The sequence below is a fragment of the Schistocerca gregaria genome, chromosome 2 (assembly GCF_023897955.1).
Source record: "Schistocerca gregaria isolate iqSchGreg1 chromosome 2, iqSchGreg1.2, whole genome shotgun sequence".
NCBI lineage: Eukaryota > Metazoa > Arthropoda > Insecta > Orthoptera > Acrididae > Schistocerca > Schistocerca gregaria.
The window spans coordinates 433,152,915-433,178,012 of NC_064921.1; the positions used below are offsets into that span (position 1 = coordinate 433,152,915).

Genomic DNA, 25,098 nt, shown 5'->3' on the forward strand with positions numbered 1-25,098 from the left:
AATTTCATATAATAATGTTAACACACTCACTGTGTCGCTGCCACTTCACTTCATACATGAAAGTCCATAGTTGAAAATTTTACAATTATTACTTAACCTCCCAAAAATTATTAGTGTAAGGAAGTTGACTTTTTAAAACAATTTGCTTTCACGACAATCCTGATTGAACCCTTTCTCTTCTCTCCCCCCTCCCCACTCACAGATATTTCCTTTTACACCTCTAGAGGTAATTGCTGTGTTTTGTTTGTTACATGCACTTCTTGTGATACATGGCTACCTGCACAATGGCAACAACGTTCACCCCATCCCCCTGCTGCTGCCACTGCAATCTATCACAGAGCAATTTAGTACAAGTATACACTCATCACTCAATTTCATTTGCAAATCTCAAAACTTATGGGAACAGTTCCTTAAAAACATTACTTTTACCCATAAAAAATGTTATGTATGAAGCTTTTTCAGAAAATTTAAAGAGTAAACACCGAACTTTCACACTTCCTTAAGAAAGAACAATAATGTTCAGTCATGTTTCTGAAGCAAGTTCTATGAATTCAAACCATACTGCAATAGCAGGAAGGATAATGTATCTCTTAATCTTTTGCATAAAGTCAGGAAACAGACAGACAAAAATCGAGGTCCAAACAACAAACTGCTATGCATATATCTATTTCCCTAGGTCCATCTTTCCCAAATAATAATATTTTTTGGCTGAACTTTGAAGAACATATGTTAAATTATTTTCTGAAGTTACAGAGTATCTATACAAAACATGTAAGCTGTATCACTTCAACAATTCACTGGACTATATACATCTGTAGATCACATGCTAAAATTGCAGCTCTTCGTCTCATCCTCTATCATACAGCACATTGGAACAGGAACTTACTTTCTATTCTTTCAACCTACTGCATAATTGTTTCATTTCCACGAATGGCCTTAAAACACTTCACCTGTTAACCGAGAACATTTAATTTAACTGTATTAAACATTTCACAGGTAGATTTATAAAGGATATTTCAAACAACAAGGCCCATGAAAAAGATAGCTTCTTACAGAAATATTTATTTGTATTACAAGATGAGTGTATAAATTGATACAAAAATCATAAAATAACTACAGATTATAAAAAGGTTCTGTAGAGATTTTTACAAAAAGCTGTAATTTCAAATTCACCAGCTGCTTTAATTACATTATGTACAGCCAAAAATAGAACGACGTCCCACTACTTTTCATCTTCCATTTCTTCCTCTTGTTCATCATCAAATTCAACATCATCATCTGCAGCAGCTTCCTGATATTGTTGATACTCCGACACCAAGTCATTCATATTCGACTCTGCTTCAGTAAACTCCATTTCATCCATCCCCTCTCCAGTGTACCAATGAAGGAAAGCTTTACGGCGGAACATAGCAGTAAACTGCTCAGATATGCGCTTGAAGAGCTCCTGAATAGCAGTAGAATTTCCAATGAATGTAGCAGACATTTTCAGTCCACGGGGTGGAATGTCACACACTGCAGTTTTAACATTATTTGGGATCCATTCTACAAAGTAACCGGTGTTCTTATTTTGAATGTTGAGCATCTGCTCATCCACTTCCTTCATGGACATTCTACCTCTGAAGATAGCTGCAACAGTCAAGTATCGACCATGGCGAGGATCACAAGCTGCCATCATGTTCTTAGCATCGAACATCTGTTGCGTAAGCTCTGGAACAGTGAGGGCTCTATACTGCTGACTGCCACGAGCCGTCAGTGGGGCAAACCCAGGCATGAAAAAATGCAGGCGTGGGAAAGGAACCATATTAACTGCTAATTTGCGCAAGTCGGCATTTAACTGTCCTGGAAACCTGAGACACGTCGTAACACCAGACATTGTTAAGGAGACAAGGTGATTCAGATCACCATAAGTTGGTTCTGCCAGCTTCAGTGTTCGAAAGCAGATGTCATACAGGGCTTCATTGTCAATACAGTATGTTTCATCAGTATTTTCCACTAACTGATGTACCGACAACGTGGCATTGTATGGTTCCACAACTGTATCAGAAACCTGAAACATTTACCAAGAATAGATATAACTACATTAAATGCCAATTAATACATCTACATCAATGCAAAACTGTGTAAGGCAAAAGGTATGTCTACACAAAAAAGTTCACAACATGCTAGAAGTAGAAAGTACAACTATGTGTCTTGTCACCCAATGAAGCACAGTTCTTAACCCTCGTATTACCACTGGGTTCAATGTGACCCTGTAAGTACAATGAAAGAGTGCCTACCTTGTTTCAAAGGCAATTTTTCTTCAAAATATGTATCCAGTGTTATTACAATTTCATATTTACAACACATTAAAATTTATTCATGATATTTTGTACTATGTACCACTGGGGCCAATGACCCCAACTTACATTTATTTGCTTGTTGAAGGTAATACTTATGGAAATAAAATTATCATTGTTACATTGAACTACAATGTATGTTTTATGTTACTTCATTAATATGCAATTCATACAACAAAAGCAAAACGAGGATAATGGAATGTAGTCAAATTAAATCGGGTGATGCTGAGGGAATTAGACTAGGAAATGAGACACTTAAAGTAGTAAAGGAGTTTTGCTATTTAGGAAGTAAAATAACTGATGATGGTCGAAGTAGAGAGGATATAAAATGTAGACTGGCAATGGCAAGGAAAGCGTTTCTGAAGAAGAGAAATTTGTTAACATCGAATATAGATTTATGTATCAGGAAGTCGTTTCTGAAAGTATTTGTTTGGAGTGTAGCCATGTATGGAAGTGAAACATGGACAATAACTAGTTTGGACAAGAAGAGAATAGAAGCTTTCGAAATGTGGTGCTACAGAAGAATACTGAAGATAAGGTGGATAGATCACGTAACTAATGAGGAGGTATTGAATAGGATTGGGGAGAAGAGAAGTTTGTGGCACAACTTGACTAGAAGAAGGGATCGGTTGGTAGGACATGTTTTGAGGCATCAAGGGATCACAAATTTAGCATTGGAGGGCAGCGTGGAGGGTAAAAATCGTAGAGGGAGACCGAGAGATGAGTACACTAAGCAGATTCAGAAGGATGTAGGTTGCAGTAGGTACTGGGAGATGAAGCAGCTTGCACAGGATAGAGTAGCATGGAGAGCTGCATCAAACCAGTCTCAGGACTGAAGACAACAACAACACATCTAGTGTAATTTATGGGTGTCTGCCTGCCTTTTATGTACGTTCATTAAAATGCAGCTAGTGTATCTGCCTACAGACATCAAGTAATTTACACCAGATATACCAGCTGCGTTTTAATGAATGAACATAATGTATATAGGTATATTGTAGTTTAATGTAACCCAGTGGTACTCAGCAAGAAAAAAGTCCTGCAAATAGGAGGGTTAAAAGGTCACAATTACTGATTAAGGCCTTTAACATCACCACGTGATTAGTATAAATGACTTACACAGTATCTTGAAATGATGATTTTTCATCACCACTCATCTACTGGTGACCGATATGTTGAAGCAAGCCATCAAATCAAAACCACACTTGCAAAGTAGTAGAAAGATACAGTTAACTGTAAAAATTGGGATTCATGCTTTAACACTTTTCATTGTCCCAAAAATTCGCACTGGTTGATGTCCACAATGCTGAAGTTACTAAAAATGGATATGAAGGTTACTTTTTAGTATCACATGTGATGACTTCTTGGCTTGCTTGTACCACTTTCAGTGGATTTTTAGGATTGGACCAATCTATATCAAATCTATTTACATGTGGCCTCAGCAGCAGCCAGAAACTGCAGTCATGTGTGGCCACCTACCGAGGTTCACTCTTTACATGAAGACCAATTTTCATGTTCTTTGATATGAGAGAAAAAACTTAGCTGGAAAATCAGAAACACACTGTCTGGTACATTTTTATATAAAAAGTTAAAAATAGTGGTTGCTTGCAAGCAAAATTCCCATGCTGGACAATTTATTAAGTCATTTGTTGAAAATAATGCGTGATCTCAGTGTTGATACTTGGTAATACATAAACTACTTTCGAAGTGCCAAAAATCCCACGATACATAAAATGCTGCACTGTACAATATAATTGTGATGAGACAGTCACAATTCCTTAAATTCATCACCCGTGGCCTCTGGCTTGCCGAGAAGCACTGCAGTCCTGGGCCCATGGATAAACCATGAAAATTTGCCAAATTACACCACACAGAGACCCGGCCTGCAGGCAGGTCACTGACACTAGATCCAACAGAACTGGCCTGCACATTAGTGGAAAACTACAGCCTTCAGACAGGCAGGCTCAATCCATTCGACACACCCACAGAAACGGCCTGCACTTTTGGCCTGTCATGGAAGTCCACTCATGTCACAGACACCATGTTGAAATGAGACTGCAGTGATCACCCATGCAACAGATAACTTGTGCAAGTATTCGAAGAATCAATAAGGACAGGTAACAACTCACCATAAAGATGATCGCTGAGCCACAGACAATCACACTTAACTAAATCCTTGGCCATGGCCTTTGTAAGAAAACTAGAGCACGCACAAATTCACACAATTACTCAATCATGCACACTTTGCCATTGTCTGGCAGCTGCCTCAACAAGCTCCGAGAATCAGATCTAAAGAAATCACTCTTCACAACTCCCTGCCTCTCATTGGCAGCTGCTAGGCTAACAGTAAGTACTGGTGGCAGCACTGCCTGCATGCTGAAAGGGAGGGGTGGAAAAGGGGGAAGCAGTAAGAATGAGTGAGTAGGGAACTGGTGCACATACTCTGCTGCACCCAGCCAGCAACAAAGCTGGACATCTCAATAAAACAATTTCATGCTTTTGAGACAAAAAACGAGATTTTTCCAGTGTTTTTTCTTCAAATTACCTCGGTACATTTACGGGAGTTTAAAAGCCCTATCCCAACAATGTCAAATTTAGTGATTTGGCTTCCCAGTATTTCAGAAACCACTGCAGCCATCGACATGAAACTTTTACAGGATATTAAATTGTATGTTCTGAGTCCACTGAACTACAATAATTGCATTGTAGCCACTGCTTTTGGAAATACAATTTTTTAACTACACAGTTATATTTTGTGTACTTTTTGTACATTATCCTAAATTTTAATTATACATAACATTAGGTTCTTTAAGTTCAGTAGACTCAGGATATGTATGTTATTACTCCCTGAAAATGTGAATACTCAAAAGGGATTTCTGAGATTTAGGGAAAAATTTAACAAAATATAAATTTTTAGGAATGGCTTCTAAAGTTTCAAAAGATTTAACTCACTCAATAGATGCTTAATTTTTTTTTTTAATTTTTGTTCACTCAGAAGCACCCTGCACCATACTGTATGTCATCCTCTATCTTTTCACAAGTTTCTTCTTTATGGACTTCTTAGTGGCCAACTGTGCTGCATACTCAGCTTTATCAATGCAAACCTTGTCCATCTATTCTGAAGTTTGCTCCAGGATTAATTCCCATATGCTGCAGCACTTTCACCCAACCAGTGTTGCTATCAATGAAAGCAATAACAGCATCACTGACCCCCACTTTAGTGTCTTCTTCCAAACAAAAAGATTTTTTGGTAAGCGAGTCCACCAAAGATTATTGAACAACTCACTGGAATTTTTAGTCTGACCATGCACACACTTTGCCAGCTCTTTGCAAATAGCTTTGTGATATCCATGACTGCTGCTGGGATGGAATGTTTATGGCTGTATGAACTGTGAGTACTGGGCATTGTGGTAATTGCACCACGAAACAGGTCCAGCAGGGCGAAGGTGATGTACTGGTTTTTCATCACTTGACAGCATGTGGAAGAAGGTAGCCCATACTGCTTGCTTCATTTTCAACAAATGCTCAGTATTATTTCTAATGGTCATCCCATAAAACTGCTGCAGTTCATCAATCATTTTTCCTGTCAGCCTGCCTCTTATGGTTACACCACAAGAAAATTTGTCTCTCAAACTTTGTGTCAACTTCAACATGGTGCCTATCTTATTATGGACAAGATCTTGATAACAGCTATGCACAGCCTTTGTATAAAAAATTACCAATTTTATTAAATCTTGCAGTAAATTTTAACATTTTCAACCGGTGTGAAGTATATTTTTAAAAATAAAATACTTCATGTGTGAGATATATATCATTTTATTCAGAAAATACCAAATTATAATATGAGAGAAAAATCTCAAAATGTGAAAAAATCCACTAACTCCCTTTAATATTCCCTGATTTCCAGAACTTGTGGCAACCGTGCAACTGAACCAGGAACGGAGGTATAAATGTTGTAGGAAAGTTGTGGTAGAAGTAAACAATTCAGGAGTAAAGAAAATTGTATTACATTAATACAGCTGATGAGCTAGGTTGGCGAGGGGGGGGGGGCTGGAGAGAGGGAAGGGGGGGGGGGCTGGAGAGAGGGAAGGGGGGGGGGCTGGAGAGAGGGAAGGGGGGGAGGCTGGAGAGAGGGAAGGGGGGGAGGCTGGAGAGAGGGAAGGGGGGGGGGCTGGAGAGAGGGAGGGGGGGGCTGGGGGAAACAGTTCAAAGGGCGGCAGCAGATTTGCTAGCTAAGAGTGTGGGGACAGAAGGCTGCACAGGCTAAGGCATGTGACAGGTACTACAGCCATTGGTGTAAGGAGCACAGTGGTGACATGAATGTGGACCAAGAGGTTCTGATAGGGCAAAAGAAAGGAAAATTATTGTGTGAAGGGTATGGGAGAACAGTGGTTTAAGCAAGATTGAGACCAGGAGGGTAACTCCCCACTGTTTAGTTCACAGGCGGTGGTGGAGGGGATACAGATACGCCAGGTTATGGAGCAGCCACTGAAGTCAAGCCTGTTATGCTCTGCTGCAACTTATGCCACTGGTTGGTCGACTCTTATTAGCCACAGTTTGGCAGTTGTCATTCATTCTGGTTGACAGGTGATTGGCTGTTATACTAACAATAGCTGTGCAGTGATTTCAGAAAAGTCAATAAATGACCCAGCCATTTGCACAGGTGGCACTGTGTCTAATGGGCTAGGATAAGTCTGTGACAAGACTGAAGTAATGCTAACTGTGTGAACCAGGCAGGTCATGCATCTGCATCTTCCACATGGACATGTTCCCTCTGACAAGAGGCTTAAGCCGTCCGCACATGGACCGTGCATCCGAATGTTGAGTGTGCAGAGTTTCTGAGGTCATACTGTGGAACAGCACGCTCAGGAGTCTTTCCGAACATGCAGAGCAATATCTGGCATGTCATATTCTGAGCGTGCGTCTGAGTGTTTACCAATGAAATGGCACAACACCACCTACGTCACAAGCACGCCGTCTTCTTTCAGTACAGAGTTGTGAGGCGCCATATTGGCATTTATTTCAAGCCTGTATGTATATATGCCGCTCCAAGCACCAGCAAATTGAGAATCACTGCAAAACCCGTTAACTGTGTGATTCGTTTCAATACAATAATGAGAAACATTTGTGGCAAAAGAATTACTGTAACTTGCGTATAATGAGAGTAGGCTATTTGAAGGCAGCGACATACTGAAGATCCACCCAAAACGCATTGTTCTTGGTACAATTTGTTATAATTAAATTTCAGTTAGTAACATCCACAATTAAGTTTTTAGCAAGCATTAAGATACCATAATTAGTTACGAAAGGTGTGATGTTGGTTTAGCACAATGAATAGCATCACTATCCAATAAGTATTTTTGTTGAGGCAGTGGTTCGCGTCCTGACAGCCAATTTTCCCCCCTAAAATTCGCATTTTTATTATGTTCTCATATTTTATTATTAGTTTAACATAAGTATAGACTATAATATTTGATGTTATGTAAATACAAGTTCACCTTTTGTTGAGGTGTGACTGTTCGATTGGCTTAATCTAAAGGACAGCTTGTGCTACTTGTATAAAGATATTTTGCTCATTTAACACTTTGTAATTCACATGTTGCAAAGATTCTGCTACTGGGTAGGAACAGTGGTAAAGTAGGACTGACACTGGGGTTTTACTAAAATGTGGGAATGATGAAATAATGTTTATCTTATGCGAAGAAGTATTCCAAATTTGTACCGCACTGTTTGTAATGGAACTTTTCTAAGCCTGTGTCCTTACCGATTGGACATGGTACTTACCTTTTCGTGGATGATGGAAGAAATGTGCGTTTTAATCGAGCTAACGTAGGAATTTTACACGTGCCTGTTGAGTAAACAGTGTGATTTATTAACTAGAAACATCCCTGAACTGTTGCTGGAGTGTGTTGCTATCGCGTATACCACGTTGGGGTCCACATACCATATGCACAATTATCGTTTTTGAGCGTTAGGCAGCACGTTGAACTTGGCACACACTACACTCGACAGCACGGTCCGTGTGCTGACGGCTTTAGAGAGGTGTAGGGATGGGCCCGAATGATGTGTACCCTAGGTTGCAACTGAATACCACTTTAGAAATTGTGTGAAGGATCATGGATAGAATGTATGTCATTCTGAAGTATGACATAATCAAAACCCAGGCAAAGGATATTTTTCAATAATTCCAATTTAGAGTGATTTTGAGGGATGTGCAGGCACTCCTTTGTAGTCAATTCTTGGGAGTGGTGGGAGGATAATGTGTGTGAAGATACCACAAAGGAAATTGTTTGCAGACTAGGTTTGGGTAGTAGTGCCTGTCTCAAGGCCCTGTTGAGCATACTGGGCATCCAGGTATTGTTGGTGGTACGTGGGTACAATATGGACAGGAGTGAGGATGTAACCCTCAGAGGTGGAGGTCAATGTCCAGGAAAGTGGCACAATCAAACAAGGGAGGTCCTGAGGCTGTGGAGAGATAAGGATAGACTGTCTCAGCTCTTAAGTCCAGATTATGAAGACATCCAGTAGTCTTAATCAGACAAGGGGTTTGGGGAGGCTAGGGTCGTTTTCTCTAGATGCCCAAAGTTGCCATGCAGATGCAATGAGATTATGGGTTTAGGGTCCAAAGGTTGTAGGAAGAGAATGATTGCTGCTAGCAAGGCTAAGGGCATGAGGGATGTTTGTGTATAGAGAAGTGGCATCAATGGTGATTAATATGGATCTCTGGTGTAAAGGGATGGGGATGGAGGAGTCGGGGCAAGAAGTTGCTACACAATCTTAGGTCGGCATTTATGCACATAACAAGACTAAAAATGCAACTACTCAGAAACAGTGAAGACACAAAGAAACTCAGCTGTAGATGGTAAAATATTAAATTCATATATTAACTAATCAGAGGAGAATTAACTTCAAAGACTCATTTGTGTGCAACAGTTTGGATATCAATTTTCTTCATAATGGGATTTACAAACCACAATGTATAATAATGAATTTAAACTTATGCAACAACAAAACCAAAGTCATTATGCAAAAAGTACTGACAGTGCATTTTTACTTGGTCCCTATGATCATCTGCGTCAGCCGACTGTGCTGCTCCGGAACATTAGGCACAACTAACCTTACTAGAAGTAGCTACATTAGTATTGTGCACCATAACAATAAGCAGCTTCTGTGAATGTATTGTTGATCCACATGTGGTGGTGTGTGTAGTGATTTAATGTAATAAGGTTGTGCACAAGTTTAATATTTTTGCCTTGTAAGTTTGTACATCTGTTGCTATCAGTTTATTTATCCATTATCATTTTTTATTTGTAGTTACCTTTGCTCTTTGAGTTCACATATTGCCATTTGGAGATACGTGTTGGAGCTATGAACCCTAGAAAATGGCATGCCAAATGGAGAAATCTGAACATCTCCAACATTCTTCTGTGTGTTTTAGGCTGCAAAACTGCTACGGTCATTAGCGCCCAATATGTGACTTAGGAAAAGGCAGAAATGGGAACGAAACAAAAAATTGGAGAAACTAAAAATAGACGGAAAGCTTAAAAAACAAGTATAGAAGAGGGTAGTTGTCCCCAAAAAGAGCTTCAAATAACTGACGTCATTGCACTGGCACTAATAAACTCGAGAATGCGATCAGCTGAGCGCGTGTCATCTCCTAAAATGGAAGATATCTCAGGTGACAGCTGTAGACAGACGCAGAACGGAGTAAAATAGGGGCACTCAAGTAAAAGATGTCTTACCATCCACAGCTGAGAGCAGTGGGGACAGCGTAGGGGAGGATTACCACTTAAAAGACGATGATGGCTAAAAAGACAGTGCCCTATTCGGAGTCTAGTTAAAATTATCTTCTCCCAACGACGCGTTCAGGAGGAAGAGGTCCAAGCACAGAGAAGAGCTTTCACGTCCTGCAATTTATTATTGGGAAGTATAGATGAATGTGCGTGCCATAAAAGAGTAACAAGACGACATAAAACACTCCGTAGATCGGCAAAGGGAATCGTGCAAACAGCTGGCTGAGAGACTGCAGCCATGGCCGCTATATTGGCCGCCTCATTTCCACAGATACCAACGTGTCCTGGGATCCAGAGAAATGCCACAGAGACACCCCCCCCCCCCCAAGTGGAGCACATTGAGGCAGTCCTGAATCCAGTGGACCAGAGGGTGGACAGGGTACAGAGCTTTGAGACTGAGGAGAGAGCTGAGAGAATCTGAACAGATAACATACTGTATCCACTGATAGTGACGGATGTATTGGACAGCCTGGAGAACAGCATAAAGCTCCGCCATATAAACCGAACACTGGTTGGGAAGCCGAAATCGCTTTGGGGTGTCGCCAACAATATAGGCACTCCCTACAACTAACGATGTTTTCAAGCCATCAGTGTAAATAAATGTGGCTTCCTTCATTCGTGCACATAGAGCAGCAAATGCCCGACGATAAACAAGTGAAGGGGTACCATCCTTGGGAAATTGACCCAGGTCATGGAGCAGGCAGGTCCAGGGACAGAGCCAAGGCAGGCTGTAACCCAAGTTGTCAAGAAGGTTTTAAGAAAGCGGAAGGAAAGAGAATGGGGCAGTAGTAGGGAGGATGGGCAGCCTGCATACCCTAAATCCAAGGATGCGTCAAAAAAACGTCATGGGCCAGATTAGCAGGCATGGAAGACAGATGGGTAGCATAACAACTCAGAAGGACTGCTTGCCTATTGGACAGTGGAGGTTCAGCAGTCTCAGCATAAAGGTTTTCCACAAGGCTGGTGCAAAAAGCTCCAGACACTAAACGTAATCCACGGTGGTGGATAGAGTCGAGACGCCGAAGAACACACGGCCGAGCAGAGTAGTAAACTATGCTTCCATAGTCCAATTTCGAGCGCACTAAGGCGCGATAGGGGCGGAGAAGGACCACTCGGTCCGCTCACCACGAGGTACCATTCAGGACACAGAGGGTGTTGAGGGATCACAGACAGCGAGCTGAAAGATAGGAAACGTGGGAGGACCAGCACAGTTTTCTGTCGAACATAAGACCCAAGAATTTAGCGACATCCAAAAATGGAAGGTTGACAGGTCCTAGATGTAAGGAAGATGGAAGAAACTCCTTACGACGTCAAAAATTAACACAAACTGTCTTACTGGGAGAAAAGTGGAAGCAGGTTTCTATGCTCCAAGAATGAAGGCGATCGAGACATCCTTTAAGACGTCGCTCAAGAAGGCTGGTCCGTCGAGAGCTGTAGTAGATCGCAAAATCGTTCACAAAGAGGGAGCCCGAGACATCGGGAAGGAGACAGTCCTTAATTGGATTTATGGCAATGGCAAACAGTACAACACTCAGCACAGAGCCCTGGGGTACCCTGTTTTCTTGGGAGAAAGTACGGGAGAGAGTAGGGTTCACCCACACTAAATGTGCACTCTGCCATAAACTCGCAAAAAAAAAAGGGGGGCAGCTGACCGCGAAAGCCCCAAGAGAACAGTGTGCAGAGGATGCCTGAACTCCAACAGGTATCGTATGATCTCTTAGATCAAAAAATATTGCTACTGTTTGGCGTTTCCAGGGAAAATTGTTCATGATACAAGTGGAGAGAGCAACAAGATGGTCAACTGCAGAACGATGCTTTCAGAAACCGCATTGGTCAGGTGTTAAAAAGACTGCTGGACTCCAGCCACCAAGCTAAATGGCAATTCACCATACAGTCTAAAACCTTACATACACTACTCTTGAGGGAAATGGGGCGGTAGCTAGAGGGGAGATGTTTGTCCTTTCCAGGTTTTGGAACAGGAACGACTATAGCTTCCCACCATCATCTGGGATAAGTACTGTCTGTCCAAATTCAATTATAAAGGTGAAGGAGGTAACGCAGACTATGGTATGATAAATGCAGCAACATTTGGATGTTTATATCATCCGGTCCTGAGGCGGAGGAGCGAGAAGAGAGTGCATGTAGGAGTTCCCGCATGGAAAAAACAGTATTATAGCTTTCGCGATTTTGAGAGGTGAAAGCAAGAGGCTGCACTTCCGCTGCATGTTTCTTCAGGAGAAACGCTGGCAGGTAATTTGAAAAGCTCGAAATCTCAGCTAAGTGTTGACCCAATGAGTTAGAAATTGCGACGGGGTCCACTAACGTATCATGGGCAACAGTGAGCCCAGAGACTGGGTAGAAACTAGGCACACCAGATAACCGTCAAATCCGACTCCAAACTTCCGAGGAGGGAGTGAAGGTGTTAAATGAGCTAGTAAAGAAGTTCCAGCTTGCCTTCTTGCTATCGCAGATGCCGCGACAGCATCACGCACGGAACTGCTTATAGTGAATACAGTTGGTCAAAGTAGGATGGCGGCGGAAAACACGAAGAGCACATCGCTGCTCACGTATTGCGTCACGGCATGCCTCGTTCCACCAAGGAACTGGGGGGCGCCGGGGCAATTTGGAGGTGCATGGTATTGAACGTTCCGCAGCTGTAACATCTGTAATATGTGTGATCTCATCGTCGACGCTAGGAAAGCAAGTCATCGAATGTCGCTAGAGACGAAGAGTGTCATATCGGCTTGGGCAAACTTCCAGCGTCGGGGGCGCATATATGGCAGTTGAGGCTGCAGTCTAAGGACACATGGAAAGTGGTCACTTGAGTGTGTATCATCAAGGGCGAACCATTCGAAGCACCGAGCTAGCTAAACAGTACCGACCAAAAGGTTCAAATGAGATAAATTTGTCATGGAGGCAGACAAAAATGTATGGTCCCAGTGTTGAGGCGAACAAGATCCGCTTGGTGAAAGACTTCTAGCAATAGCGAGCCACGCGGACAAGGATGTGGAGATCCCAACGAGGGTGGTGGGCATTGAAGTCCCCAACCAGCAAATATGTGGGTGGAAGCTGACCAAGAAGATGAAGGAGATCAGCTCGTGCCATTGGTGTGGACGATGGAACGTATACAGTACAAAGAGAGAAGGTGTATACAGAAAGGGAAAGACATATCGCGACTGCTTGGAAGGAAGTGTTTAATAGGGTTTGGGTGATAATGGAGAGTATCATGGAGAAGAATCTTAAGTCCTCCATGTGCTGGAGTGGCTTCAACAGAGGGGGAGATCAAATCGGACAGGCTGAAAATGGGGGAAAACAAAGTGGTCTTGGGGATGCAGCTTTGTTTCCTGAAGACAAAAGATGAGTGGCAAGTAGGATCGTAAGAGGATCGACAATTCATCCTGATTGGCTCGAATGCCGTGGATATCCCAATGGACATAGGGTGAACAGAAAATGGAAGAATGTGACCAAGGTTGCCGTTAACTCTACTACTGCTCAGAGCTTGCGACCGACAGCATGGAACGGCATTCAGCTGAAGGCAGAAGATCCTGATCCATAGGTTGGGCAGGAGCAGCTCCTGCCACCAGCGATTGGCCGGTTGATCGGCCGCCAGCAGTGCGCCTCGGCGACACAGAAGACGCCCGAGGGTGGTTACCGCCAGGTGGTGCTGTAGATGAGACATGCCTTGGCGGAGAAGGAGAGGAGCTAGGTTTCTTGGAAACATGATGTTTAGATGAAGGAGAAACCGATGGTTGTGAAGTTGGGGTACATAAAAAATCTTCACAAGTATGCCCTTTTTCAAAGTCTTGGTGCCTGACTTTTGGGCTCGAGATTTAGCAGAACCCGATGAAGGGTGAGCCAGGCACTCCCGCCTTAGGTGATTGTTCACACCCCCCGAGAAACGGACGGAGGGAACAATCGACACTTTCGGAAGGTATCAGCTCGGGTAATCACCTCTTCCTGGGCCTGGCCATTACCAGGGGGCACGTACGTGTCCTACCTGTCTACCCGGGGCGGGGAATTACGTGTTACCCCGTCACCGGCTACGCATGGGTGAGCCTTCAGACATGCACAGGGAGGAAGAAAGAGAAAGGGAAAAACAAAGAAAGGGAAAGGAAAGAACAGGTCTCAAACGCCGCAGTGGAGAAAATGGTAAAGAGAAGAGGTAAGGAAAAGAGAGACAATGGAAGGACGAAGACTTGCAAGCAAACAAAACGAAGAAAGCATTACACTTTCGATTGTCCGTCTTAGGAAGGAAGCACAAAACGTACTCCCAGAGGAGGAGAAAGGGAAAGAGGTGGAGGTGAAGATGGGAGATGGGGAAGGATGCGGAAAAGGAAGGAAGGCCACATTAGCTCGGGGTCCCGTGCTCGCTACGCACGTTGTAGATCCCCTGGAAGGGGGGGGGGGGGGGGGGGAGAGATTCTTCTGTTTGACAATCTAACGATGACAGCAATGGGGACAGACAAACATTTGTGCTGTGTATGGGGATGCCACTGGACAGCACAGCAAGGAAACAGTTTTATCATTCTGAGGAGAACCATTTTGACATCAGTAACTTCCAAATTCAGGAAGACCTTCAAGGTTTGATGTAGATAACTTAAATGCATTAATCCACAATGATCCACATCAGTCCACCTGATAACTGCCATATGCAAAAAACTGATCATTCCACCTCCATGCAACAGTTGATTGGTTGATTTGAAAGGGGAGGGAGGGACCAAACTGCGAGGTCATCGATCCCTTGTTCCCAGCAGAACCATTACCAATGGAAAGAAGAAAACTAAGAGGTATGGCACAATAACAGGAGAAAGGAAAAACTAGAACGACAAAGACAACAAACGAACACTACAAAGGACAAAACAGAAAAAGAAAATCACAGAAACAGAAAGAAGAGATTAAAAACAAGAAAGATTATCATGGCTGGCTGACCATGAGAACAAAAAAAGGAGCAGCCCGCCACTCTGCGACACATTAAAACCTCCACTCTAAAAATCCTAAGGTGAAGGACACACACGGACAAAGGACATGTGCTAAAACTCAGATCCAATGATAAAAAACTAACCCTCACGAATAAAACATAACTAAAGTAGTAGTTGAGGCATTGCCGCCCAACACCGAAGGTAGGGTGCTGGGAAAGTTAAAAGGCCACTGCAGAGTGGCTCAAAGTGGGCAGTCCAGCAAGAGGTGGACAACTTATTTGGGAGCCACAGCGACACAAAGGTGGGTCCTCACAATGGAGGTAACCATGTGTGAGCCATGAATGGCTAATGTGGAATTGACAAAGGGCAACTGATTCCCTGCGAGAAGCCTGGAGGGAAGACTGCCACACATTCGCAGTCTCCTTAATGACACGAAGTTTGTTGTGCGTACTGTTATGCCACTCCATCTCCCAAAGCCAAAAACCTTGCAGCATATGACAGAAGGCAGGTCAGTTTCAGAGATTCCTATCTCCAGGAGCAGTTTCCGCTTAACCTGTCAGCAGTTCATTGCCTGGGATTCCAACGTGCCTTAGGGGCCACACAAACACTACTGAATGACAGGACCATTCCCGGGCAGAAATAGACTCCTGTATGTTTACTACCAAACGGGCAGCAAGGGTAGCACTGGTCGATAGCTTGTAAGCCGCTCAGGCAGTCACAACAGAGAAGAAACGACTCATCAGAACAGGGACATATGTACTGAAGTGCACGTGATATGGTCACAAGCTCAGCAGTGAATAGACTGCAGCCAGCGTGCAAGAAATGCTGTTCAATATGGCCTCTGTGGACATAGGTGAAGCCAACATTACCATCAGCCATCGAACTGTCTGTGTAAGCAACTTCAGAGCCCCGGAACACGAGAGGAAGTGACAGCCGAGAGCGGCGGGATTAACGCAGACCTTAGGGCCACACGAAAGGTCCAGACAAAGCTTTGGCCAATGTGTACACCATGGAGGTGTACGTGAATGGACCTCAAGTACAGGTGATAAAGGGAAAGACCCCAGTTTGGAGAGAAGGGGTTGCAAGCGAACAGCAATCTTGAGCCCTGACCTGAGCCGCTGATGCAGGAGATGAACTGCAGCAGGTGGGGAAAGACAGTAATTTGGATGCTCTGAACTACATATGTGTTCAATTTAACTGGCAAGCAGTTGTGCATGTCTTATCTGCAATGGAGGGACTCCAGTATCCACCAGGACACTTGTCACTAGACTTTCTACAAGCTCTCGTCACTAGGCTACCTTCACGGTGCATTCGGTAGAGCAAACAACGCCGAACTGTAAACCAGACTCCCATAGTCAATGCGGGACTGAACAAGGGCTCTGTAGAGCTGCAGCAGCGTAGAGCTATCTGCACCCCAGTTGGTGTTGCTCAGGCAGCGGTGGGCATTGAGGTACTGCCAGCAGTTCCACTTAAGCTGACTAAGTTGAGGTACGTCAATCGGGTGTCGAAAAGCAGTCTCCACTACAGTGACTTGATCATCATTAAGATAAAGTTCCGGTTCCAGGCGAACGGTACAACGCCGACAGATGTATGCGACACAACTTCGCAGCTGGAGGAGGAGATTAGTGTTTAACGTCCCGTCGACAACAAGGTCATTAGAGACGGAGCGCAAGCTCTGGTGAGGGAAGGATGGGGAAGGAAATCGGCCGTGCCCTTTCGTAGGAACCATCCCGGCATTTGGCTGAAGCGATTTAGGGAAATCACGGAAAAGCTAAATAAGGATGGCCGGAACAGAATTGAACCATCTTCCTCCCGAATGCTCGCAGCTGGAAACTGGAAGCCATGGGCTAGAGCCCACAAATGTCTTGTGAATAGTTCCTTGTAGGTGCCACTCAGGAACAACAGTACTGGAGGAGCAGTACGAAATGCAGAAGTCATCCGCATACAAAGAAGGGGAGACTGACCCTATTCTAACCACCAGGCCCAGAGGGGGTGCAACAACAGTTGCATGCAATGCATTCAAAAATTGGGTTTCTCATAATCTATCCGAAATCCCAAAATTCAGTAGGTGGCATCCCTGCTTGCTTGTCATCAATCGGCTTAACACCTACAATTCCTACCCTGTACTGTTACTGGTGATGAGAAATGGGGTCCTTAAGCTAACAGAAGGGAGAAAAAAAGGAATGGTTAGTCCCAGACATGTTATGCATCTGGTGGAACAGCAACAGTTTTGTTTACTAAGAATTTCTTTCCAGAGGTGTAACCATTGTTGCTGACATGTATTATTTACCACTGAGACTTCCTTCACACACAATCCAAAAGTAACAGCCAGGAAGACCGTGTGAAGTTATGCTATTCCATGACAATGCCTACCTGCTTCCTGCCAGGCTGACAAAAACACTACAGGAGAAGTCTGAATTCATTCTGCATGCACCTTATTAACCTGATCTTGTGCCTTCAGATTCTCACCCTGTCCACACTATCAAACAATCACATTAGTTCCTTTCCAAATGAAAATGCTCTCTGGACATACTTTGACAAGTTCTTTGCCACAAAACTACGTGATTTCTAGTCACTGAATCAACACATTACCCCAGCATTGGTAGACTGCTGTAAATAGCGAAGGAGAATACACTATTGATGACCAAAGTTTGTCACATGTATCTGTTGTGTGTATTTAACCTATGGAAAAATGCTATGGTCTTGTGTACCATACCATTATTCACAGAAGTGATTGACGAGGCTGTACCTGGCATTATCCGTATCACTTCAGGCAGGGTGGGTTACCATCAGTCTCATGTTAAGGGATATGCCATGTAAAGTAGGACATACGATTTAAAAAGTTTAAATTTTAATGCTTCTCATATGTTGTTTGAAAAGGCTGGACTTTTTCCTGTATGGCAACAATGTTTGTTGCTCATTATTGCATTCCCTCCATAATTTGTAGCCATTTATATATGGCCATACGTTTTTCATGTGATGGCAGTGTGAATTATTGGAGCTTTTGAACCTTTATTTCAACTAATTGGCAAGTAAGAATTAGCAGACCATTATTACTGTTACATACCCTAATGTATTGCATAAATATATAAAATTGAAGTAGTTAACTTACAGGTCAGGATAAATGACGTAATACAACAGCATGAATTTTCATTAAGTTAAGTTTTTATATTAAGAGGAATAAAAGAACAAAGTTGGAGTATCTGGAAGAAGCTAGAAAAAGACAAAAGAAGCATTAAAAAAGTTTCTGCAATTGAGTCAACTTAAAACTATGACATATTAGAAGAAAGAAGAGCTGAAACTGGGGAGAGAGTTAGAAAACAGTGTAATGTAAGATGCAAAATCAGCAACATAGTAAAGATCATTTTTCCACCATGTAAGTCACGTAGTGCTGTAAGTAAAGACACGACTCAAGCTGATCGTTGCTTGCCATCGTCACGATGTAAAATTTTAGTTGTTCTTGATCTGTTCAGGACTTGTGTGGAAATTCATCAGATGGAAAGTCTGAAAGAGCCAGTCATGGCAGCAGTACAAAAAATTGAGACCTCAGTTCTGAAACTAAATACTTGGTAACTAGTTTCTACAGTCGTGACGTCAGTTGCCAATCACCAAGCAGGAAGGACACAATAGTGATTAGAGAAAATAAAAGAAGACAGTTCATATTCATCACTTATGTCCATGAAGGAAAAATATGAGGTATTCAAACAGGAACACCCTGAAGATCAAATTTGGAAATCTATTTTGTGATATTTACATAAACATACATTATGAGATAGTTTGCTGCTTACTTGAACATGTTGAAGTCTAAGAAGAAGACTCTACAGCTCATATAGTGAAATACAAAATTTGCATAATTCCACGGTTTCTTGTTCATCACTATACAAAAGAGCTCAGTCTTCATCTTATTATCAGCAAAAGGAAATGGTTCTGAGCCAAGATTATAAGGAGTTTGCATTGCTGCATTTTGACTCTGCTGAAAATTACATTTCTGTTTATCAAGATGAGGTGCCAAGTGCATATTGAACACAAGCACAAGTTAGTAATTTCACTGTGTTACTGTGGCATTCAGTTTCTCGTCAAAGTGCAAATTCATAGTTGATGATGCATTAACTTTTGCTCAGGCAGCTGCAAGTACCACAAAGATGCAGGTTTGTCGAATGTCTACTGATGAAATTCAAGAAATCGCTGAAAATCTGGCACAAATATTTTCTTTAGCATCATCAGCACGAAACAATCACTCACTGCTTTTGCTACAAGAAAGTAGTACTACAAACGTATCTGCTGTCTTCAAAGAATTTCCCTGCTGCAGATCATCATACTGAAGGAACTAGAGGATGAAAATTGGAGACAGGTACAAAATAGAACATGATGGTAAATTCTATGCTGGAGAAGTACATGCAATTTTTGCAAATTCTTACTAATCAGTGAAATGGAGCATGCTGGTCCCTATAGGAAATGGAGTGCAAAATGTGATGAAAATCTATTCACACAGGACGAAATTATAAAGGAAATTCATCCACCTGATGTCAATGCAAGTGATTTTCAGTCACTCTCATTAAATTTACACTATTTTCCCAGATGTCATGCTCTTATATAATTTTTCATAATGGTTAAAAAGTGAAATGTTAAGTTTATCTTATTTGGTAAATAACATTTTCATTTCTCTGCTTGCATGAAGCTTTTCTGACAATAAGTAGTAACACAAGTCATAACGTTTAGCCACATGCTTTTTCCAATATATTAGTGTTTTACATCATATAAATATTTTAAAAAATCTGCAACTAATTTGAGTGCCAACCTAATATGCATTTTCTGTGATAAAAACTAGATCCAGACTTAATAGTTTGAGGACACTTTTGCTCTAAAATGAACATTAGCAACAGGATGTCCCAAATTTGTAACATGAGTCACAATATAAATTACATTATTATTCTTTAATTTTAATGCTCTTTCCTGCTTAAGTTTTCTTTCTGTTGATTAGTACCATGTAGTACTATTTTCTCTGTAAAAGACAGCTTCCACTTTTAAGTTGGACAGGTTTTATTTTAAAAAATCTGTCTTCTCTAACTTTCAAGGGTACTGTATGTCTTCAATGTAGTTGTTTCTAACTAATTTCCGTGTTACAATTATTTGCAGTTATTTCTTACACTTTGTTGTGATGATTGTTTTGTGGGACACTCAACTGCACGGTTATCAACAACTGAACAAATTCCCAACCTTTGCTCATTGCAATCTCGTCGCATTCATGAGTGATGAGGACAACACAAACACTCAGGCACCTCAAGGCGGGTAAAAAATCCCTGACCCCACCGGGAAACCAACCCAGAATCCTGTGCTTGGGAAGAGAAAACGCAACTGCGAGCTGTGGACACACTTTGCTGTAGTTTCTTTGTTGATGTTGTTCACTACAGGTTTCTGTATTGTTGTTTAGTGCCAACTTTTTTTACTGGAGAGGCTTCTAAGAAATCAGACAATCCAGTGAGTTCTGTGTTTTCATAAGGATTTGCCAGCTGACAATGGCAGTGTGTTTGGTGGAAACGACTGAAGTGTCTTCCGACTGGGGCCACAGGAGAGTGAAGCGTGCTGAATATTTCCTATATTGTTAAAGTTTTTACAGAATAACAATGATAGTATCTGAACAAGGTGAAGCCACCCATGGTGCAGATGATGCAGATTTTGCATCAATAAAGGGTGAATTAAATACCCTGTATCAGTCAACTACAGAGTTAAGTGTTAGGCCTGTTAAGAAACCGTGGCCAGTGAAATCGAGTCGTAAGCCCTATGCATCAAGAAGGCGCAGAGAAATTACTATGGATGCACACGCATGAAAAGTTACAACAGTTTTTAAAGTAGAAATTCCATCTTCATCTTCAGAAGAAAATGAACCAAAGCACTTTTGCACCTCTAGCTAGGAATGTTTTACAAATATCAATTTAGCTGTTGAATATTGTGCATCATACAGTAAAAAGGTGCAAGTTTTAATTATTATTCCAGATAATTTTCAAATAAAAGTATTTTGAACCACATTACCCGATTAAGTGCATGGTATACAAATTTAAAAATGTGAGGTCTGTAAGGGGAGTCTGGAAGATCAGATCCCTATTATGGTCATCCTGTAGAAACAGCTCAAGTTCTAATAGTGCAGTCAATTTATCTGGAAGATAAATGGGACTGTTTTTACCAGAGAGCCAACAAAAAGAGACACTATAACAGTTTAAGATCAAAAAGTTGTGTAAGTTAAGACATGTGACATGCGGTATTAAAGAAACTTTTTGTAAATTATAAGAGCAATTATACAACTTCACATATTGGAAAATCAAAATTTTATGCCTACGACCTTAAAGATGTGTGTGCGTACTGCGCAAATTTTGAACTTTGTGGGGTGACTGAAGAACTTATTGGAGCATGTGACATCACATCTTGGTTGGGCATGTGAAGTCATTAGTAGTCTGTAACAAAGCAAGATACTTGTTTGTTTCAATATATGGTGTGGTGACTGCCCTGGAGAAGGAACACTGCCTGTAAAGACACCTGGCCTGGAATACATAGCAGATAACTGCAGAAATTATATGCAGCATGGGAGGAAAATAATTATGAAATCTGTTGACTTTGACAGTTTCATTGATGAACTTCGTAACTGCTCAGTGAAAGTAACATACCAGCATCTGTAGAAATTGCAACAACACATTACACAAGCGAAATAGTGTGTACAGGCTGAAGAATGATGTTTAGGTTATCTTACCGAGAACTAGCCTGTAATTCTCCCACAACAAGTACATGGGTATCATTGGAGTTATGAGCAGCTTGCAATTTTTGCAGGAGTGAAATATTCTCAAAACAAAACTGCAATTGCAGTTATAAGTGATGACACAGGACATTACTCAGCACATGCTGTTATCAATGCATAAAATTCAACTGAAAACAGAGGCAGAGGTCATTATTTCTGATGGTGCTCTTAGTCATTTTAAAAACTGTTACCAGCTGTTTTAATTGTTTAAGTTGCTTGTGCCAACTGACTGGGTATACAATGCTACTGATCATGGGAATGGGCCTTGTGATGTAAGCAGCCTGCTGAAGTGCCATGCTCGAAAACAATCTTTGCAGACCAAATAAAGATGCAATTCATATTGCTAAGGATTTTACGAGAGTTGTGAAATCTTACACACCCACATGTGTGCATGACTGTGACAAGTGGATTGCAGAAATTATAGACACCAGTTATGAGTTGAATGAAATTTTAATGAACCTTATGCTACCACATGGACCAACTGCTGGTATAGGTTTCTACCTAAAGGACAGCAACAATGCCATCAGAGCTCACTTCGTGTTTACAATGTCTTTAACACTAAGTGTTTCAGTCCCTGTTGGTTTAGCAAAGACATCACTATATTAAAGGAGGATACTAGAGCAGTGGAACATTTTTAGTATATTGACTGCCTAATTTCAGTACACAACAGATTGCACAGAAGTTGTACAAATGGAAACCCTTAACTCTTGACGTTTCACGTCCATTTTGGAACCATTTAAAATGCTTGAAAAAATGGATCTCTTACTCTTCTTTCAAAATTAAAACTATGTTAAATATGGCTAGGTTATGATTAATATGAGACTAATGTAATAATGTAGTAATAAAGCGGGTTTTACATATGCCAAAAATTTCAATTTTTCATAAAAACCTCTTCAACTTTATAGTGGAAGCTCATTAACTGAATTTGGTACTACAATATACTAATCAACAGAAATAGTATCGAACTTTTCGGGACTAGCATTTTTGAAAAAATTATTCTCTAAATTATTAAAAAATCGAAAGATGACAGTAAAAGAACTCTGACTCTTTGTAATCACAGAAGAATTTATCTTTCAACTAAAAAACCATAATATCTAGAATTGTCCCGGAGATACAGCATTTTAAATTTTTCCAAAATTCACATCTCCCAAATGGTATGTGCAGTGTCAACTTTTCAGGGCTTTATCTCTGAGCAGATTTTTTTGGAGAGAAAAAAATACATGTTACTTCCTTAGTACACTTTAAAATACGCTAAATCTAGTAACATCCACGTCTGGGACAGTAACATTTTTTCCTGACTGCCTGAATTGTTATGGACTATGATACCTGATCCTGGAAGCAAATAATTATCTGTCACTTCTGCAAAGCAGTACCAGGTACACATTGATTCAGTTTATAAGCTTCAAGTTTGCTACACTGGGAGGATGTAGTGGGGCATGTCTCAAGCCAATGTGCTACTGAAAACATCCACTCACAGCATCCCACACTCATTGAAAGTGTGATTCGTAATACACTAACTTGGGGGTTCAACACGTAACAAAGTAATGGTTTATTTAAACATTACAGAATGTGATATAAAGCTGGACACAGCCCTAATGTCAAAAATATTTAGCATGAGGACATTAAGACTAGCATACAGTAAAACTGTAAAAAGATAATTGAATACTAAATGTCTTTACGAGATGTAAATTTATAAACGGACTATTTTAAAAAGTGCTCAGCACATATTACTATTCAAGGCGAAAAGTATTAGTGTACCTGCAATGCCCAATATGCTGCGAGAAACCATTCTATGGTGCCCAAGCTAACATAGAACTCTATATTACCTCAGCCGAAACGCATTTCTACAGAATGCATATATTGTATTCGATACTTATTTACAACTACGAGAAGTATTCACATTTCGTAAATAAAAAATTATTCAATTACAAACAAGTCAACTAATATTGTATTTCACATGTAATTAGCATATTTGAATCTCCTCTACCCACGCGATAGCCCTTCACAACAAAGGGTAAGAGCCATTGTTTATACTTACAGAATTTGAAACTTAATAAAAATTTGCTTGCATACCTGTTTCCTGCATATTAATACAATGCTTACATAACAGCGCAATTACGCCAGCTATATCTTAGCAATTATTCACTGTTAACAGGACCTAATAATTAGTATTAAAATACAAAAAAATTCAAATTTTTTATCAACTCACCTTCGGTGAAGGCACAACTGAGTAAGTATTCATAATTCTATCGGGGTATTCTTCACGAATTTTTGAAATAAGCAGTGTGCCCATGCCTGAACCGGTGCCACCACCCAAGGAATGTGTAAGCTGAAAGCCTTGCAGACAGTCACAGCTTTCGGCTTCTTTCCGTACCACGTCAAGTACTGAATCTACAAGTTCGGCACCTTCTGTGTAATGGCCTTTCGCCCAGTTATTTCCAGCTCCACTTTGTCCGAAAACAAAGTTGTCTGGTCGAAAAAGCTGGCCAAAGGGTCCTGAACGTACAGAATCCATTGTCCCTGGCTCCAAGTCAACCAAAATCGCACGTGGGACATATTTCCCACCAGATGCAAGGTTGTAGTATACATCAGCTCGTTCCAGTTGTAAATCTGAATCCCCATGGTATGAACCCGTTGGGTCAATGCCATGTTCATCCGATATGATCTCCCAGAACTGAAAAATTGTTCACATTATCGCATGAAACCGATGCACTAGTTCGTAATTCTTGTTTTAAACAAACAAGTAAGCATGTAAAATCAATTACGCTCTTAACATTGACCAAATGTATATTTTTGATTAACTAAAGATATTTGTCACACGTTGGTTCCAACTTCTAATTGTAAGAATCATCTACGAACTAATTAACTGTTCAGTGGAAACTAATTCGCATGGAAACTATACGATACCTTAGCTCCAATTTGGTTGCCGCATTGCCCGGCCTGTATATGAACAATTTCCCTCATATTGAATAATTTGCAACTCAAGATCACACAACGTATTATCTCACCAGTACCACCTGGCAAACATAGATTTCGAACGCGGGATAAAGGTCAACCGTCAACATGGTTCAAAGTGGTGCAGTGTTACCAACAACGAAACAAATCTTGCCTGCTTAATGGAAGTCGATTGTCACGGAAGACACGTCGGAACAGTCACAACGAATTTCAAATGGCAGGCGTCGCGCAGACCGACAACGAAAAACGACGCTGAGGTCACAGTTTCACTGACAGATAGTTTTGTCACTGATCCTAGTCAGGGAATG

General features: G+C 41.3%; 1 protein-coding gene across 1 annotated transcript; it reads right to left on the reverse strand.

Moving 5' to 3' along the window:
* Positions 1 to 1,042: 1,042 nt before the first annotated feature.
* Positions 1,043 to 25,097, reverse strand: LOC126324735 (tubulin beta-1 chain-like). Its single transcript, XM_049995087.1, has 3 exons — positions 24,743 to 25,097; positions 24,045 to 24,509; positions 1,043 to 2,047 (listed from the first exon to the last, which is right to left on the reverse strand). Exons 1-3 carry the CDS (start codon positions 24,797 to 24,799, stop codon positions 1,223 to 1,225), a joined length of 1,347 nt encoding a protein of 448 aa, XP_049851044.1. The 5' UTR covers positions 24,800 to 25,097; the 3' UTR covers positions 1,043 to 1,222.
* Position 25,098: the final 1 nt, after the last annotated feature.

Coding starts and splice junctions, on each gene's coding strand:
- LOC126324735 (XM_049995087.1), bottom strand. CDS start 24,799: ATGAGGGAAATTGTTCATATACAGGCCGGGCAATGCGGCAACCAAATT. Junction 24,510..24,742: donor GCAACCAAATTGGAGCTAAG/GTATCGTATAGT, acceptor ACAATTTTTCAG/TTCTGGGAGATCATATCGGA. Junction 2,048..24,044: donor CAGTTGTGCCTTCACCGAAG/GTGAGTTGATAA, acceptor TAAATGTTTCAG/GTTTCTGATACAGTTGTGGA.